We start from the raw sequence: 16,126 nt of genomic DNA, 5'->3' as shown, positions 1-16,126 counted from the left end.
GTAGTTGAGACTATACGTGTACTAGTATCAGCATACAAGGCAGGACATAAAAAAGGAAAAAGAGGAGAAAAGAGGAAGGAAAAAAGAGAATGGGAATTGGGATTGTTAAAAATATTTGACGAAGAGGGACTCAAATTGAACCGAGAGTTCCAACAGAGAAAAGAGAAAATTAAAGCTGAAGTGCAGAAGAATATGGAAGAAGCTAAGAACCTAATGGAAAAAGCAAACATGCCTTTTTCACATGTGTCCCCTGTTAAGAATCCCCCACCGTATGATATGAGTGAAGACCGTGGAAATGTCTATCCACAACTTCCGATAATCAACCAGGAAGGAAGTTATCAGCTGGAGACGGAGGATAAGGACATTGTCGAAACAGGAAGAGCAAAGACCACCATCATCATGCACCCTAGCCCCGCCCGCAAAAGAAATAAAACACGATTTGCGAAGCATGGCACTTTTGACTACACCAGAAAGGAGCTGCAGTATGACAGCCAGAGTGATGCTGAAGGAGCAACCGGTGGTAACCACTGACTTGATTTGTTTAGTTGCACAAAACCAAAGTGGACTTTTCACTTGGGTTGGCCATTTTGCATTCCAACAGTGGCAAGCTTGTTGCACGCAATTTCCTCCTTCTTGCCTAACTGGTATCTGGTGAATTCCTCGCTTGATGCACGGTGCTATACGACAACTGTTGGTCAAATATTCAAAACTACAAACTGGAAATTAATAACATTTTATTTTGAGTCTGTGATACATTGAGTATACGTGAAATATTTCTTTTAGGAAAAAGACTTCATGAATAAATACAGGTTGTAAATGCATGTCAGTGCTTCTGAATGCGTTAGCCTCCAACGGTGGTGAACTTCTCCCTCAGTTTAGAGTACATCCCATTCTTTTCCATCAGCTAGCGGTGGGTTCCTCGTCCCGAACGCCGCCCGCGCCTATCACCGTAATCTGATAGGCCTCGACAGTCTTCAAGTTGTGCGTGATCAGCAGCACGATTCGATCAAAACACCTCACCAGATCCTGCAGGACCTACTCACGAACCTTCATGAGAATATCTACAGATGTTAGAACCATCCAGAAACTTGACAGAAACATAATGATTGTTGACTTGAAGAAAAAAAACATCTGTATTTCCAAATGCGGTGCGATGAGAAAGTCCTCTGAAAGAATTCCAACACCTGAAGAAAGAGGAGCAAAATAGTCTTTCCAAATGTTTCCTAACCCACCTCCAGAAGCCGAAGACCACGTGTAATAAGCATGAGCTAACTTACCATGTGACGGCTACTGCCTCTCATTCAGAAACAGACTCACAGTAGGTGGAAACAGCTAAAAGAGTGCAAACACGACGGGATGTTAAATTACACATAACAACAATTTTGAAGAAGAATGTCATTTCCATTCCTTTCAATGGAAAAAAAAGCATTTGCAAGTGTGGTTGCTGAACATATTTGGCTCGTATCTCAGGGCCATAGTGTACTTTTTTTGCACAACAATGGCCTTGACATCAACAAACGTGTGAACATTGTCACAGTACCCAGCTGACATTTTCCGACGGGACTCCTCCTTGACACTTTAGCTTTGAATCAAACCTTGACATGACATGGCTGCCTTGTTATTGTGGCTCAAAGGAAGCAGAAAACATTTTACTTACTTAATTGTCCTTCTTCTTCTTCTTTTGTTTTTGGCTTTTCCTCTTTACAAGCTTGAGAGTATATGACTGAAATAAAAGAGAAGCAAGAGGAGATTAGGAATGGTCACAAACAGCGCGAGGAAAAAAAATGTTCTCTTTGGATGTTCCTGACGGAGGAAACATTTGTCGCTCACCATTTTTTCTTTTGAGATGCTTGTCTAGGATCATCGCCACCACTACCACCGCCATGACAATCGCCACCAGATTGAGGACCACCAACGGGACGGCGATGGCCACCGTATTCTTCCAGTCTTGCTCTTTTTCACAAGGCAAAGCGTGTGCAATGAAGAGAGACACGTGAACGACTGTCGTCACGAGAGCCCTACACCCAATGGGACGTGTCTGAGCCGTGACAAACGCTCACCCTGGTTGCTCAGGATGCTTCCGGCGTCCAGCTTGATGACGATGTCTTCCGAGACGCCGGCCAGCCGGAAAACGCATTCGTACTCCTGCTCCGCGGCGGGCGTCACCTCCACTTTCAGTTGGACCGAGGCCTGGAAGGTTCCGTCGTGGTTGGGGAGGGTCTCCCCCTTCTCCACGACCTTGTGGATCTCCTCGCCGTTCTTCCTCCAAAAGAGGGATGATGTCCTGGGGTAGAAACCCGTGGCGTGACAGGTGACCGGAGAGGAAGGCGTCTTCTGCAGGAGAAACACCTTGGGAAGCTATGCACGCAAAGATGGAGTAAAACGCATGAGGAGGGCAGGAAAGATGGAGAGAACGTGTAAGAAACGTGTGTGGAGAGAGAGAGAGAGAGAGAGAGAGAGAGAGAGAGCGAGAGAGAGAGAGAGAGAGGACAATGTACCGGTTCTCGTCAGGAAGTCCCTCCCGTTTCTCACATGCGTCTTCAAATAAGAAGGACACTCAAGCCAGGGACAAGGCTTTCAGAGCGGGGGATGAGGCTGGCTTGAGGACAGCGAGGGCCGACCTGTCCCGAGGCATCAAAGAAGCGAAGAAGGCGTTCTCGGGCAAGGTCTCCACCCACTTCAAGGACAGCAAGGACGCACGTAGCCTTTGGCGGGGCATTCAGACCATCACGGACTACAAGCCCGCGCCGAGGAGCTGTGAGGGCGACGTCCGTCTGCTGAACGATCTGAACCGCTTCTTTGCTCGCTTCGACGCCCAGAACAGCACTTGCCCGCTGAAGTCCACTCCCCCCCCACACGAGCAGCCCCTGCGCCTCTCTGCCGATGGTGTGAGGAGGGCGCTTGCCGCTATTGACACCCGTAAGGCGGCGGGCCCTGACAACATCCCGGGTCGAGCGCTGAAGGACTGCGCTGGGGAGCTGTCGGGTGTCTTCACGGACATCTTTAACGTTTCCCTGCAGCAGGCCATCGTCCCCTCGTGTTTCAAGGCTGCCACCATCGTTCCTGTGCCGAAGAAACCTGCACCGTCCTGCTTCAATGACTACCGCCCTGTGGCACTGACGCCCATCATCATGAAGTGCTTTGAGCGGCTGGTCATGGAGCACATCAAGTCCGTTCTCCCCCCCACCATTGACCCTTTCCAGTTTGCGTACCATGCCAAGCGGTCCTCTGAGGATGCCATCTGCTCTGCCCTCCACTCGGCCCTCACCCACCTGGAGAGAAAGGACTCATATGTGAGGTTGCTGTTTGTGGACTTCAGCTCTGCCTGCAACACCATTGTGCCGCAGCGACTCATCCGCAAACTCGACGAGCTGGGCCTCAGTACCTCCCTCTGCAACTGGATACTGGACTTCCTCTGTCAGAGGCCTCAGGTGGTGCGTGTTGGCGACAAAATCTCCGCCAGCATCACGCTGAGCACAGGGGCCCCCCAGGGCTGCGTGCTCAGTCCATTGCTCTTCACCCTGCTGACGCATGACTGCACTGCGACCTACAGCGACAACCGCATAGTGAAGTTTGCTGACGACACGACTCTGGTGGGTCTCATCACGAATGGCGACGAGACTCGGTACAGGTCGGAAGTTGACCTTCTGACCACGTGGTGCAGGGACAACAACCTCCTGCTGAACGTCAAGAAGACCAAGGAAATCATTGTTGACTTCCGGAAGGGTCACACAACACACCTGCCGCTGATCATTGACGGTGCTGTGGTGGAGAGGGTGAGCTGCACCAAGTTCCTGGGGATGCACATCAGTGAGGACCTCTCCTGGTCCGCAAACACCTCGTCACTGGCAAAGAAAGCTCAGCGCCGCCTGTACTTCCTGCGGAAGCTCAGGCGTGCATGTGCTCCTCAGGCAGTCCTGTCTACATTCTACCGTGGGACCATTGAGAGCGTCCTCACCAGTTGCATCGCTGTGTGGGGTGGTAACTGCACTGAACAGAACTTGAAGGCCCTGCAGCGCATAGTGAATACGGCTGGTAAGATTATTGGTGCTTCGCTCCCCTCCCTGAAAGACATTTACACCTCCCATCTCACCCGCAAGGCAACCTCGATTGCCAGAGATGTGAGTCACCCGGCTCACTCTTTGTTTGACCTTCTGCCCTCTGGGAAGAGGTACAGGAGCCTGCGCTCCCGCACCACCAGACTCGCCAACAGCTTCTTTCTCCAGGCTGTTAGGGCCCTGAACTCGCTACCCCCTTCTGCGTAGCGTGCGGCACTGTTGCGCTATTTTCGGGAATGTCTGCTGTACGCGCACTTGCTCCTTTTTTTTCTGCTCCTCTTATTTATTCATTTATTGTTGTGTTATTTATTCATTATTTATTCAGCACACTTTTGTTATACTTGTTTACTTGTTTGTCTGTTGTGAGCCATGTCTTGTCACCGTGGGATAGGGGGGAACGAAATTTCGGTTTCTTTGTGTGTCTTTGGCATGTGGAGAAATTGACAATAAAGCTGACTTTGACTTTGACTTTGACTCAGTGAGAACATTCTTCTTGGTTTTATTAAGCCCATCTATTTGGTCCCACTTGATTTTGGTACTGAAAGCTTGTAGATTTGCTGCGATCCACTTCATCGTCTTCCCCTCAAACGATAGGAAGTATTCTCCGTCGTAACAGTATTGCTCCCAAGCATCAACTTCACCCGTCTCATAATCCCATTCACAGACGTACATTAGCTGAATCATGTGAACACCTGAAAGGATCGCATGCAACATTCAGTGACGATAATCAGAGAGGAGCCAGCAGTGACACGTCTGGTTATTAGTCGTGAAGTGTACCAGCACATGAAATGAATATTATGAGCAGATGGAAACAAACCTCCAGTTTGGTTGAAGTGCTTTTTAGCGATTTCAATCTTGTTTTTCATGTCCTGCTCAGTCCCATAACTGATCTCCGTCTCTCTCTTCCAGAAGTATGGATCGTCTTCTGTGATTTTGTTCACCCAGTCATGTTTGGCTTTCGTTTCCCTGTGGTTGCTGTCAAACTGCAGAATCTGAACGTCGTCAACATACACCACCTCCATGTACTCTGGTCGCGTCCCATTTCGAGAAGCCGTTATGAAATAATTGAGCGTGTGAATGACTGAAAGACAAAGACAAAAGTGACGCATGATCTTGCTCTGTTTTTACATTGGGCAACCTTGTGCAATTCATATTTTCAATGATTCTGTCTGCAGTTGAAACATTGCAGCACTTGACATGTTGGAGTTTGATGCCTCTCATCGGCCATTCAAATTCACTTATGAAAAAAATCTAATTACATAACTTTTGCCATTCTCTTTAATTAAAAAAAAAAATCCAATAACATTATTGATCATATATTGCCTATGCAATATTCGGGAGGCGACGCAATATTTTTTTGGTCTGAAAGGTTCAAATCTTCTTTGCGAGTTGCATACTTTGGACTCGAATCTGACGTGGGGCCGTGGTACTAGTGGTGCTAGGGGCGTGGAATCACAAAAGGGCCGAACTGGAAGGCTTGGAACCGCCTCCCAAAGAAAAAGTATGCAACTTGAAAATATTTGAAGCTGGAAAAAAATGAGGCGAATCTGAAAAAACAAGAGTTGAACCTGGAATAAAAGTTGAATCTGAAAATATAAAACATAAAACTGGAAAAAATAAGATCTCAAATGTTGAAAAATAATTGTGATACCTGAAAATGAATATTTTATTTTTAAAAATGACCAAGGCGAAGCAAAACTATTTTCAACTCGAAAAAACGTGAAACTTGAAAAATAAATTGAGGAGTTCAAGTTCAAGTTTACTTTATTGTCAAAAATCCTATGTAACAGGGTTACCACAGAAGTTTGAAATTGCGTTTGACCAGTCTCCAATGTGCAGTTTAACTAAAAACATTTAAATAAGACATTGACATAAATCAGGAGAAACCTGACAATAGTTGATTAAAAAAAAAATGACCAGGGCTAGGGGAAACTAGTTTCAACTCGAAAAAACTTTCAAAGAAGTAATTTGATCTTGAATGCATTGTTTTATTGCTAAAGTTTTAAGCTTTTCAGATTCAAGTTTTTTTTTTCCAAATACGAGTTTTGTTTTCTTGAGTACAAAACTTTTGACCCCAAAGGGTTTCCTTATTTTATCGATTGGATATTTATGCAGGTGTACATCACTTTGGTTTGTATCGTTTATATTAACTAAATCACAGGTGTCAAACTCAAGGCCCGGGGTCCAGATACGGCCCGCCGCATCATTTTATGTGGCCCGCAAAGACAAATTGAGCATCAAATGTGTGTGTCATTACTAGAATTGAAAATTGTCTTCACTTTTAATATTTTTTTTTTTATATATTTGACCAGTCTTTACTCGTCTGATTCGAAAACGAGTTTTTTATCAGTTTGTTTTGTAGCTTTTACTGTATATAATATGAGGTGCTCGTACATTTATTTGGGTTGACAGTCATAATGGCCCTCCGAAAGAAGCTAGGAGTACAACGCGGCCCGCCAAAAAAATGAGTTTGACACCCCTGAACTAAATGTTCCGACAGTTATTAAAATAGCATTGTGTTCCCGTATTACTATGAGAAAACAAGTGTTCAGGTGAAAGAATTTTCCGCTCATAAAATGTTGACGTAGCAGACATGTGAGGAATATTTAATAAACAAAAAAATAATAAATGCGTCAGTTCAAAATCAAAAGCGTCAATCTTTAGGATAACAAAACGAGTTGTAAGCAAAGTACAACTTACCAAGCGTCACGCTGTGTATTTGCACGGCCGCAACAAATAATCCAAGTACCGTATTTGCCGGTGTACAGGTCGACTCGGTGTATAAGTCGACCCCCTAAAATTCGACGGAAATTTACGATTTTATGATATATCCTTTGTATAAGTCGAGCTCAATTGTTGCATTATATTAAACTTCAAAATTCAATATGCGAAATTTATTGACGAAATGTGTTCAAATTCCGGGAGGCCGTGCGCATGCGGCTGTTTATAAGCACCGCGGAGGAGATCGCGGCCTGCGAGCTCGCGCACGCCGCCCGGCACCAACGGGAGGCCGGAAATAGCTCCAAGCCGAGCGGATCGGCACTTTATAAGCACCGCGGAGGAGATCGCGGCGCCTCATTGGACTTCCAGCGGCCGGCGAACTCGCGCACCCGCCCGGCACATCCGGGAGGCCGTGGGCACGAGCCAAGTGGCCGAAAATAGCCCCCGCCGAGCGGATCGGCTGTTTATAAGCACCGCGGAGGTGGTCGCGGCGCCTCATTCGACTTCCAGCGGCCGGCGAGCTCGCGCACCCGCCCGGCACATCCGGGAGGCCGTGCGCACGAGCCAAGTGGCCGAAAATAGCCCCCGCCGAGCGGATCGGCTGTTTATAAGCACCGCGGAGGTGGTCGCGGCGCCTCATTCGACTTCCAGCGGGCCGCGCACTCGCGCACGCCGCCCGGTTCAAATTTTCTAAGTGCAACGCACAATGAGATGCATGAGAAACGGCCTTGGTTACCATCACATTTGAAGCGATGAATACAAAGTTAAATTTTATGACTCGGTGTATAAGTCGAGGTCGATTTTTTTCGGTCGATTTTGGATCGAAAAAGGTCGACCAATACACCGGCAAATACGGTAAATTCTTTCCATGCATCAAGTTGTTTGTGCCGTTTTAGTCAAGCGAAGTATTTGCTCAAACTTGTGACTATTCCAACTGCCGGACGCATAATGACAGAAAACTGCATACGCGCCTTGGTGACTTTCCACTGATTCTCAGGAATCTGCTGTATTGTGAAACTGGTTCCACTGGTAATTAGCTCCGCCGCCTTGTTGGATGTGGTAAAGCTGAGCGCCGGGTGAACTATTCAGTTTGTTTGAAGCGCTTTTAGTGTTGTCTTTGGAGACTTGCTGTTAGATAAATTGTATATATATGTTATGATGCGTTCCCTAATGAGTACTTATTAATAAAGTTATTGCGCAGAATGCTTGCTGTTTCTTCTTGCAGACATCACCCAGTCCACAACAAGTCAAACGATGCTGTCTGGAGCTTCCTGACCTTCTACACATCTGGGAATCCAAGAAAGTTGTTGATGTCTGCACATGTCATTTTGTCTATGCACTCTTTTCACATGACTACTTTGTTTCCCATTGTATTTTGTCCTTGCACACTTTTCGTTTCTCATGGGATCCTGTCTGCGACTTCTAGTTTCACATAGAATCTCGTTTCTTCTCTCATGAGACAAAGCCCACGCTTTCCCCCCCACCTATCAGGGGCTAGTCTCACATTGTAGGTAGGGCATTCCTGAATAAAAAGAGAGGAGTGTAAACAAGACCTTTAGTGTATTTTGGATTGCTGTAAGTCTGGATGCACTCCTCGCGAGAAAAGACTCAACATTCTGTCTCACTGGTTTTGTCTGCTGATCCTTTTGCTGAATCTGAACCTAACAGATTTTTGGGGGCTCGTCCGGGATCTCAAAAGACCTATTTCGGGGTTCCGGCCGACTTTTCGACGCAGGACAAGTCCTTGGCCAAGGCATATAGATAGAGAAACCCTTTTCACGGGGCTGTCTCGATCAGTCGGTTGGACGCCGGAGTGGTTGACGAGATCATCCGAGGAGAAGGCCCAGCAGACTGTGAGTACGAATCTTGATTCTGTTGAAAGTAATGAAAGTGCAGTGACAAGAGGTCACTTAAAACCTTGACAATTCTAGACCCTATCAAGTGCAATTAGAAACAGTTAAATTCCGCTGGGATGATGGAGTCCCCTGACTGATGAGTCAGTTAAATTCCATGGGAGAGCGGACCCATCTGTTTTCTAAAGAAGTACAGGTAATTTGGAGCAGTTAAATTCCGCTGAGGTGTCGTGGGGCCTCCTAGTTAACCTTCCTAATGTGTTAGCTTTCTGCTGCCATCTGGGGTGTTTTTTTTTTTTTTTAACTCTTGTTTAGCTGGTTTGGCTTCTTTATCCATGAAAAGATAGGTTTTATATCTACTTTGAGAAAAAGGCAAAAATAAGTTTTTCTTACACAATAGGAAGGTTAAAGAGTTTAGATTTTGTAAAGATCCACGGGAGGGCGGACTCCCCTGCTTGCCTGTGAGACGATAAGGATGCGCATTGTGTGTGTGTGTGTGTGTGTGTATGGTTTGACTGAGAGTGATCTCATTTGAGCTCTCCTTTATGTAAACAGTGGTTTTGTGTAAAAGCAGAGGAAAGGAGACTTACCACTCATTGAATATTTTACCACTGTCCGGTGAATAAAGTTGGCTTTAGGACACTGTAGGTGCCATTCGCATTGCCAACTCCGAAATTTAGAGAAATAAACCATGGGAAAATCAAATAGCAAACAAAAGCCGCTACCCCGACATGAATTGAAATGCAAGGGGTCGGCACCGACAATATAAAATATCTTGACAAATGCATATTTTGGACAGAGGGGATTGCATTATGCGACGTGGCGGTGGCGAGGCTCTCCGCACTTCAGTTGCTCCCCCCACCCTTGTTATCAGCTGGGAAGATTGTCATGTCTATGTTGTGGGCCCGTGTGTTTGTTTCTGTGTATGTTTGTCTTTGTGTATCAGTTCGTTATAAAGGATGGAATTGCGTTAAATTGGTGCACGAAAGCGGTGTGCTAGACAATGGTTTATCAGATTTGCATTGTTAAATGTAAAAATTAGAAATGATAGAATAATCTGAGGGTTGTGGTCAGAAACTCGTCCAACGAGGAGAGTGCCCAGCCCTCATAAAAATGTGAGAGTAGGAGAGAACATACATTGTAGTATTGGATAAAATTAAATTATTGATTCGTTATGACATAAGACTATACAAGGACACATGTAAGGACAAGTCAAAGATTTGAATCACTTAGAGTTAAAAACAACATTGCAAGGGGGGCACTTTTTATCAAAAGAACACCAAGTAAAGTATTAAGTAGTGGGCATTCGTGATTGGGATTGAATTAAGGATAAAATTAGGTCAATGATTAGAAATCAATGGTGCTCTACACAATAAGGCTTAAATTTTAATGGGGAAATATTTGGAGTACTGTGTTGGTCTACATAGGTCATGGGCCTAGTTTATTTGGTTTTGATTGTGGTTTGGGTTTATTTTGTTTATTGTTATTCTCTCATCCCCTGCATTGCAAATGTCTTCTTGATGCAGATAGGTTAACAGCCAGATCAGGCTGGGACTTTAGTGAGGAGATAATTTGTCGATTGATGGGGGTTAGTAATTGTCCAAATTCTAGTCACATGTTTTGAGGGACCACAGCAACAACATTATATTTAATTTCCAGGCCATTATTTAGTATGATATGACGGTGTCTAGCTAAGTAGACTGTTCTATCAAAAAATGTGAGAGTGAAGGAGGAGGTTTGATTTGTAATCTGACATTTGGGTCCCATTTTGAAGAGCATAGATTGTATTTGTTTGTTTATTTTTTAAGATATATTTAACAGTTTATCTCGGTGCAGTAAGGATATAGCAATTTTGCAAGACTTAAAATTAAAAATTAAAAAGCAAAATTACATTCTCATTTTCCCAGATGAGAGGAAAATCTAAAGATAAGGAAGACGAGGAAAAGTTAAAAAAGAACTTGCTGTTGCACAGACAGGAAGATGGTGACACAGTGTCAGCATGAGCTCGCTTAAGAACCGCAGCTGAGAATGTGATGAGTGAAGATGAGAAAAATGATCAAATTACAAAGACGGATGTTGTGGCACGGCAAAGCGAACCATCCTTTCCGTCTTTGTACCCCAAATTAAACAACTCATTGCTTCCTATAATTTGAGAGGTGATGAAATACAACAGGTTTTCATGGCATCCTTAACCAAACATTGGGCAAGCGTTAAAGACACCTGGAGTCCTTTTGATCTCCAGGGCCGTCCATTGGAATATAACGGGGTGCCATTACAAATACAAATTGACCAACTATTGCAGGATAAAAATAAAATTTCAACGTAGAGCAAATTACACAGACATTGGCCGGACTAAACAAAAACAAGATAAGTTGTTTGAAGACTTTAGACACAGACCAGAAAGAGTGTTCAACTGATGTCTATGATCAACAACTCAAAAATGCTCTACATGCAAATTTGCGACCAGTATTATGTCAACAACGAATAAATTCGACAATTTTTTTCCCTATAAAATGGTGCCGTTTGGGTTTGAAGTACATAGTCGCTTCAAAGGAGGAAAAGCATGATTTCAGATACGCGATTGATCAATGAGAAGGCTATCCCTTGTGCCAGGGGTGTCAAACTCATTTGTTCGCGGGCCGCGGTTTAGTCATGGCTTCTTTTGGAGGGCCAGTATGACTGTCATACCCGAGTAGATGTGTGAGCGCCTCATACTGTGGGGGCTGCGGAACAAGCTGACGAGTGCCTCGCTTTCAAATCAGACAAGTAAAAACTGGTCTGATATTTGAAATTTAACATATTACTAAAAGTGAAGATAATTTGCGATTCGAGTGATGGCACATGTATATGAAGCACAATTTGACACCTGTGCCTTATACAAAGGTAAAGTTGGATTGGAATTTGATGAAACGGATATGGACATCCACATATTCCATTAGAGTTTAAATTGCTTGCAATGCAATTGCGAATTAGTTAACACCTGTGTGGTTGATTGAGTGAGTGAGTGAGTGAGTGAGTGAGTGAGTGAGTGAGTGAGTGAGTGAGTGAGTGAGTGAGTGAGTGAGTGAGTGAGTGAGTGAGTGAGTGAGTGAGTGAGTGAGTGAGTGAGTGAGTGACTTTTCTGTCGCCTGCACGTCATCTTTCCTGCATGGCTACGTTGCTGTCTCAGCTGCATCTGACCGTTGAAAGATGCACGACACTCATTCCTGCCACTCTCATTCCCCTTCCTGACGACGGCGAATTCCATGATTGTGTCGATGCTGCCCAACAAATTGCAAAGGCTCGGCCTGATTTGGAAGATACGCCTCTGCCAGATGGTCATGTGGTTTTTGTTGATGGGTCTTCTAAGAAAAATGAATCTGGTGTGACCCTTACTGGGTATGCCATTGTTACTGCCGACGTGGTTTTGGAGGCTGCTAAACAGCCATCCAATATGTCTGCACAGGCCGCTGAGCTCATTGCTTTGACTGGGGCCTGCAAATTGTTTGTAAACAAATCCGTCACTATCTGGACTGATAGTCAGTATGCTTTTGCTACAGTACACGTGTTTGCTCAGCAGTGGAGCAACCGTGGCATGATAACTTCTGCAGGGAAGCCCGTCACCAATTCCACATTACTGACTCAACTTTTGGACGCTGTCCAGCTACCTTTAAAGGTAGCGGTTTGCAAGTGTGCTGCTCACACTGCGTGCTCTGATCCTGTTTCTCTCGGTAATGCTTTTGCTGACAAATCCGCGAAGGCCGCTGCAGAAGGCCTGCTCCATGTCCTCTCGTCTCTCACGGCTCATGATTCGATGTCACACATCCCCCCTGATGTGTTGCTTGACATGCAGTCTCAGAGCCCCTCCCAGGAACGGCTCTCTTGGGAAAAACGGGGTGCAACTAAAAACACTGTTGGTCTTTTTGTGTGACCTTTGGGCAAACCTGTCTTGCCTCATAACTTCTTCAAATGGGCTGCTATTTCGAGTCATGGGGTCACCCATGTCTCGACGGGGGGTATGGTGAAACAAGTTGGAGCTATTTATACAACATACGGCTTTGCAGCTTTTTCAAAACAATTTTGCAGAGCGTGTTTGATCTGTGCTAAACATAACCCACAAGGCAATTTAAGACCTCAGAGAGGGAAATTCCCGACTCCATTGTATCCATTTCAGACAATACATATGGATTATATCCAATTACATAAATGTGAAGGGAAAGAATATTGTTTAGTCATAATAGACGCATTTTCTAAATGGGTAGAAACATTTCCTACCAAACATGCTGATGTACTCACGGTGGCAAAGGCCTTATGCAAAGACATCATTCCAAGATACGGTATTCCAGAAAAAATTTACAGCGACAATGGTCCACATTTTGTAAATCAGATAGTGCATAACATTGGGAGAATGTTCCACATAAATCTAAAGAACCATTGTTCCTATCGTTCACAATCAGTTGTTGAGAGATCTAACGCGACTATAAAAAACAGATTAAAGAAATGTATGGAAGAAACCAAACGACCATGGGCTCAGTGCTTAGACCTGGTCAAAATGTGAATAAATATTACAAGTACAACAGGGCTAACTCCCTATGAAACTATGTTTGGAAGACCTTACAGGCTTCCTCAGTTCAAGACCACATGGGAGATCCCCGAGGAAGCCACGTTAGCTGATTACATGAGAAAAATGTTGGAACGTCAAAAGAATCTAACCAATAACACTGATGATGAACCCATTTCTCCGCAGGAAGACCCCAAAGTGGTACCGGGAGACTGGGTTTTGATCAAGAGTATCAAGAGGAAGAATTGGCATTCACCCAAGTGGGAAGGTCCCTTTTTGGTACTACTCACGACACCTAATGCTTTGAAAATAGCCGAACGCAACACGTGGATTCATTTATCTCATTGTAAAAAGGTGATCTCTGCAGACCCAACCTAAAGTACGGAAGGTGAGCAAAGTCTGGTAATAGTGCCTGATCCTGGTGCCAAGATCCAGGGTTGACACGAAAGCTAGCAGAAGCCAATTTCCAAGACACCAACCCGAAGCTCAGGGTGTTGACTCTGAGGAGATCCAAAAACATGAGCATTAGAGAGTCATTTGGTGAGTGCTTTAATCAGGCTGTGGCCTGCGCTAAGTCTGTCATGTGTTTTTGGTTGCTTTTGCTGGTTTGTGTTACCATTGTGTTTTTTCGGGGGTTATTTTATTTGGAGGGATAGAGTACCATGAGCCTCGAACATTCTTCTCTCAGGCAGCTACCAACGCTAATTCTAATCGATATGGCTCATGGGGAGAAATTGCTAGACATAAGCGCGACACTAAATCTCCTTTTGATCGTGTTGTTTGTGTTCCAGGAGCCGTCTGCGTTCCAACTTGCGTACCATGGCTTTTGTCTTGGACTTACAATAAGTCATTCATGTTTACTGTGGCTCCTAATACATCTTCTTCTATTATTTTACCTATGAAGAGTTTGAAAGGTTTCGAAATGGTCACCCCGCTCTCTGGTTCCAGTGAAGAGGCTGTGTTCTTTGCTAAACGAGTGACTTTGAAAAATCAGGGCAAAAGCCTCCTTTTGTCTCTTACACTCACTGATGGTCAAATTCTTCCTCCAAATGCCACCTTGTTTAACACTTCTTGTTGGGGTTTTCAGCTGTGGGCTTGGTCCTCTGGAATCGATCCTCGCTTTCCTATTGCTATTTGCCTTAATGAAACAATGTCGATCGCTGACCGTCCCGTTACAAATGATTACACCCTGTCAGCAGGAGCAAAAATCACAAGTATGCTCCTCACTGATGTAGACAGCTATTTTGTAGCCTCCACAGGAATAAGCGGTCAAACCAACAACTGGCTTCTTCTGGCTGAGCAGGCCGCGAAGATGGCTAACACCAGTTGCATTGCATGCATGGGTCGAAGACCTCTTTTGAAAATCATACCTGCAAATATAGTTCCTAAGTGTGCTGTTGCTTTAATGTAAAACTCATCCATTTCACCCACTCATGATTGTTTTAAATGTGATAAGGTTTACCCTGTTGCCTCTATGACAAAGTATAAACCCCTTTTTTTCGTTCTATGTAGCTAAGGGTAATTTTACTTGCATTAGATTACCTGGTACCGGTGATGTTAGAGATTTGCTCACTCCAACTTATTTTGCAAGAACGAAACAGGAGACAAGCAAGTTCTTTTAGACACCTGCAGGTGGAGAGTCCATTCGTCGCTGTCTGAACAGCGATTATCGAATGAAGTCTAAAAGTCTCCTCCCTGCAAGGGCATATTTATTAGGAGGAACAGAGTGGGGGTGGGAGTGGACAGGTTTGGTGAACCCCCGGCCTCTGATAAGATCAGAGCAGGGGGTGTTTTACACTATTGTGGGAAACAGACTCTGCATTGTGAGGGCCAGACGTGATTGATTTAATTATTACATTGTGAGGGCCAGACGTGATTGATTTAATCATTACATTGTGAGGGCCAGACGTGATTGATTTAATCATTACAGTCTACATTCCAACATAATCATAGGATCAAACTAACCTGAAAACCCTAACAGGTGAGAAGCTCGGCGCTCTACCTACTCCATGGTGTGGGTCCATGACCAATGTCACTGCCCCTTTTTTGCCCATTGCTCGTAGTGATATTTGGTTTTGGTGTAATAGTAACAAACTTTATGATAGGTTGCCTTTCAACAGCTCCGGAATTTGCGATTTGGTAACCCTATTGCTACCTGTTCATTTGATACCGATGTCCTCTTATGATCTAACATCCTTTGCTAAGTCCGTGGTTCCCGTATTCTGGCCGAGAACGAAACGAAACGCCGAATGGCGGGGCGCGGCTAATCCAATTTACATAGACGCCATTGGTGTTCCTAGGGGAGTACCGAATGAGTATAAGCTGGTGAATCAGATAGCAGCTGGTTTTGAATCCGCCCTGTGTTGGTGGTGTACTATTAACAAAAATGTTGACAGGATTAACTACGTCCATTACAACGTGCAGAGGCTTGGAAACTGGTCCGAGGCGGGTTTCAAGGCGGTCCACTCCCAACTGGCCGCTACTTCCCTCATGCCTTTCCAGAATCGAATGGCCCTTGACATACTACTCTCAAAGGAGGGCGGTGTCTGCGCCATGTTCGGTGAGCAATGTTGCACGTTTATTCCGAATAATACTGCAGCCGGCGGAAGCCTGTCCCAGGCCCTTGAGGCCCTGCGGACCTTGAACGGGAAGATGAAGGAGCACAGTGGGGTGAACACAGAGGTTTGAACCGACTGGTTGAACGTGTTCGGAAAGTACCGCACCCTGGTTTCCTCTGCCCTGGTCTCCATAGCCGTTTTCTCTGCCATTTTGACCTTGTGTGGATGTTGTTGCATCCCTTGTCTCCGATCCCTAATTAACAGACTAATTACAACTGCTATCTCTCCACCAGCTGAGACTTTCCCGTTGCTCCAAAGGGATGACCTTTCGATCGACGCGGGTTCCTTCTCTAGTGACGACCCGGTCGGCGACTCTATTGTGGTAAACCTGTCCGG

At 45.1% G+C, this 16,126-nt stretch overlaps 2 protein-coding genes across 6 annotated transcripts in view; both read right to left on the bottom strand.

Annotated features, from left to right (window-relative positions):
• The window catches only part of LOC125986571 (H-2 class I histocompatibility antigen, K-K alpha chain), a 28,558-nt gene extending 20,232 nt beyond the window's left edge, over positions 1-8,326 (bottom strand). Inside the window, exons 1-2 of the mRNA XM_049750280.2 lie at positions 7,638-8,326; positions 6,759-6,806 (exon numbers count right to left, since the gene is read on the bottom strand). Coding sequence (XP_049606237.1) covers positions 6,759-6,806; positions 7,638-7,653 — 64 coding nt within the window. The 5' untranslated portion in view covers positions 7,654-8,326. The remainder of the gene's footprint in view (positions 1-6,758; positions 6,807-7,637) is intronic.
• LOC125986566 (H-2 class I histocompatibility antigen, K-Q alpha chain) overlaps positions 1-16,126 on the bottom strand; it is a 98,342-nt gene that overhangs the window by 48,140 nt on the left and 34,076 nt on the right. Inside the window, exon 7 of one of the 5 annotated variants that reach the window (XM_068649096.1) lies at positions 1,278-1,332. The exons of the other annotated variants lie outside the window; for them this stretch is intronic. Coding sequence (XP_068505197.1) covers positions 1,298-1,332 — 35 coding nt within the window. The 3' untranslated portion in view covers positions 1,278-1,297. The remainder of the gene's footprint in view (positions 1-1,277; positions 1,333-16,126) is intronic. 5 annotated transcript variants of the gene reach the window in all.

This window comes from Syngnathus scovelli, chromosome 19, assembly GCF_024217435.2.
Source record: "Syngnathus scovelli strain Florida chromosome 19, RoL_Ssco_1.2, whole genome shotgun sequence".
Taxonomy (NCBI): domain Eukaryota; kingdom Metazoa; phylum Chordata; class Actinopteri; order Syngnathiformes; family Syngnathidae; genus Syngnathus; species Syngnathus scovelli.
This window is presented reverse-complemented; position numbering and strand designations above follow the sequence as displayed.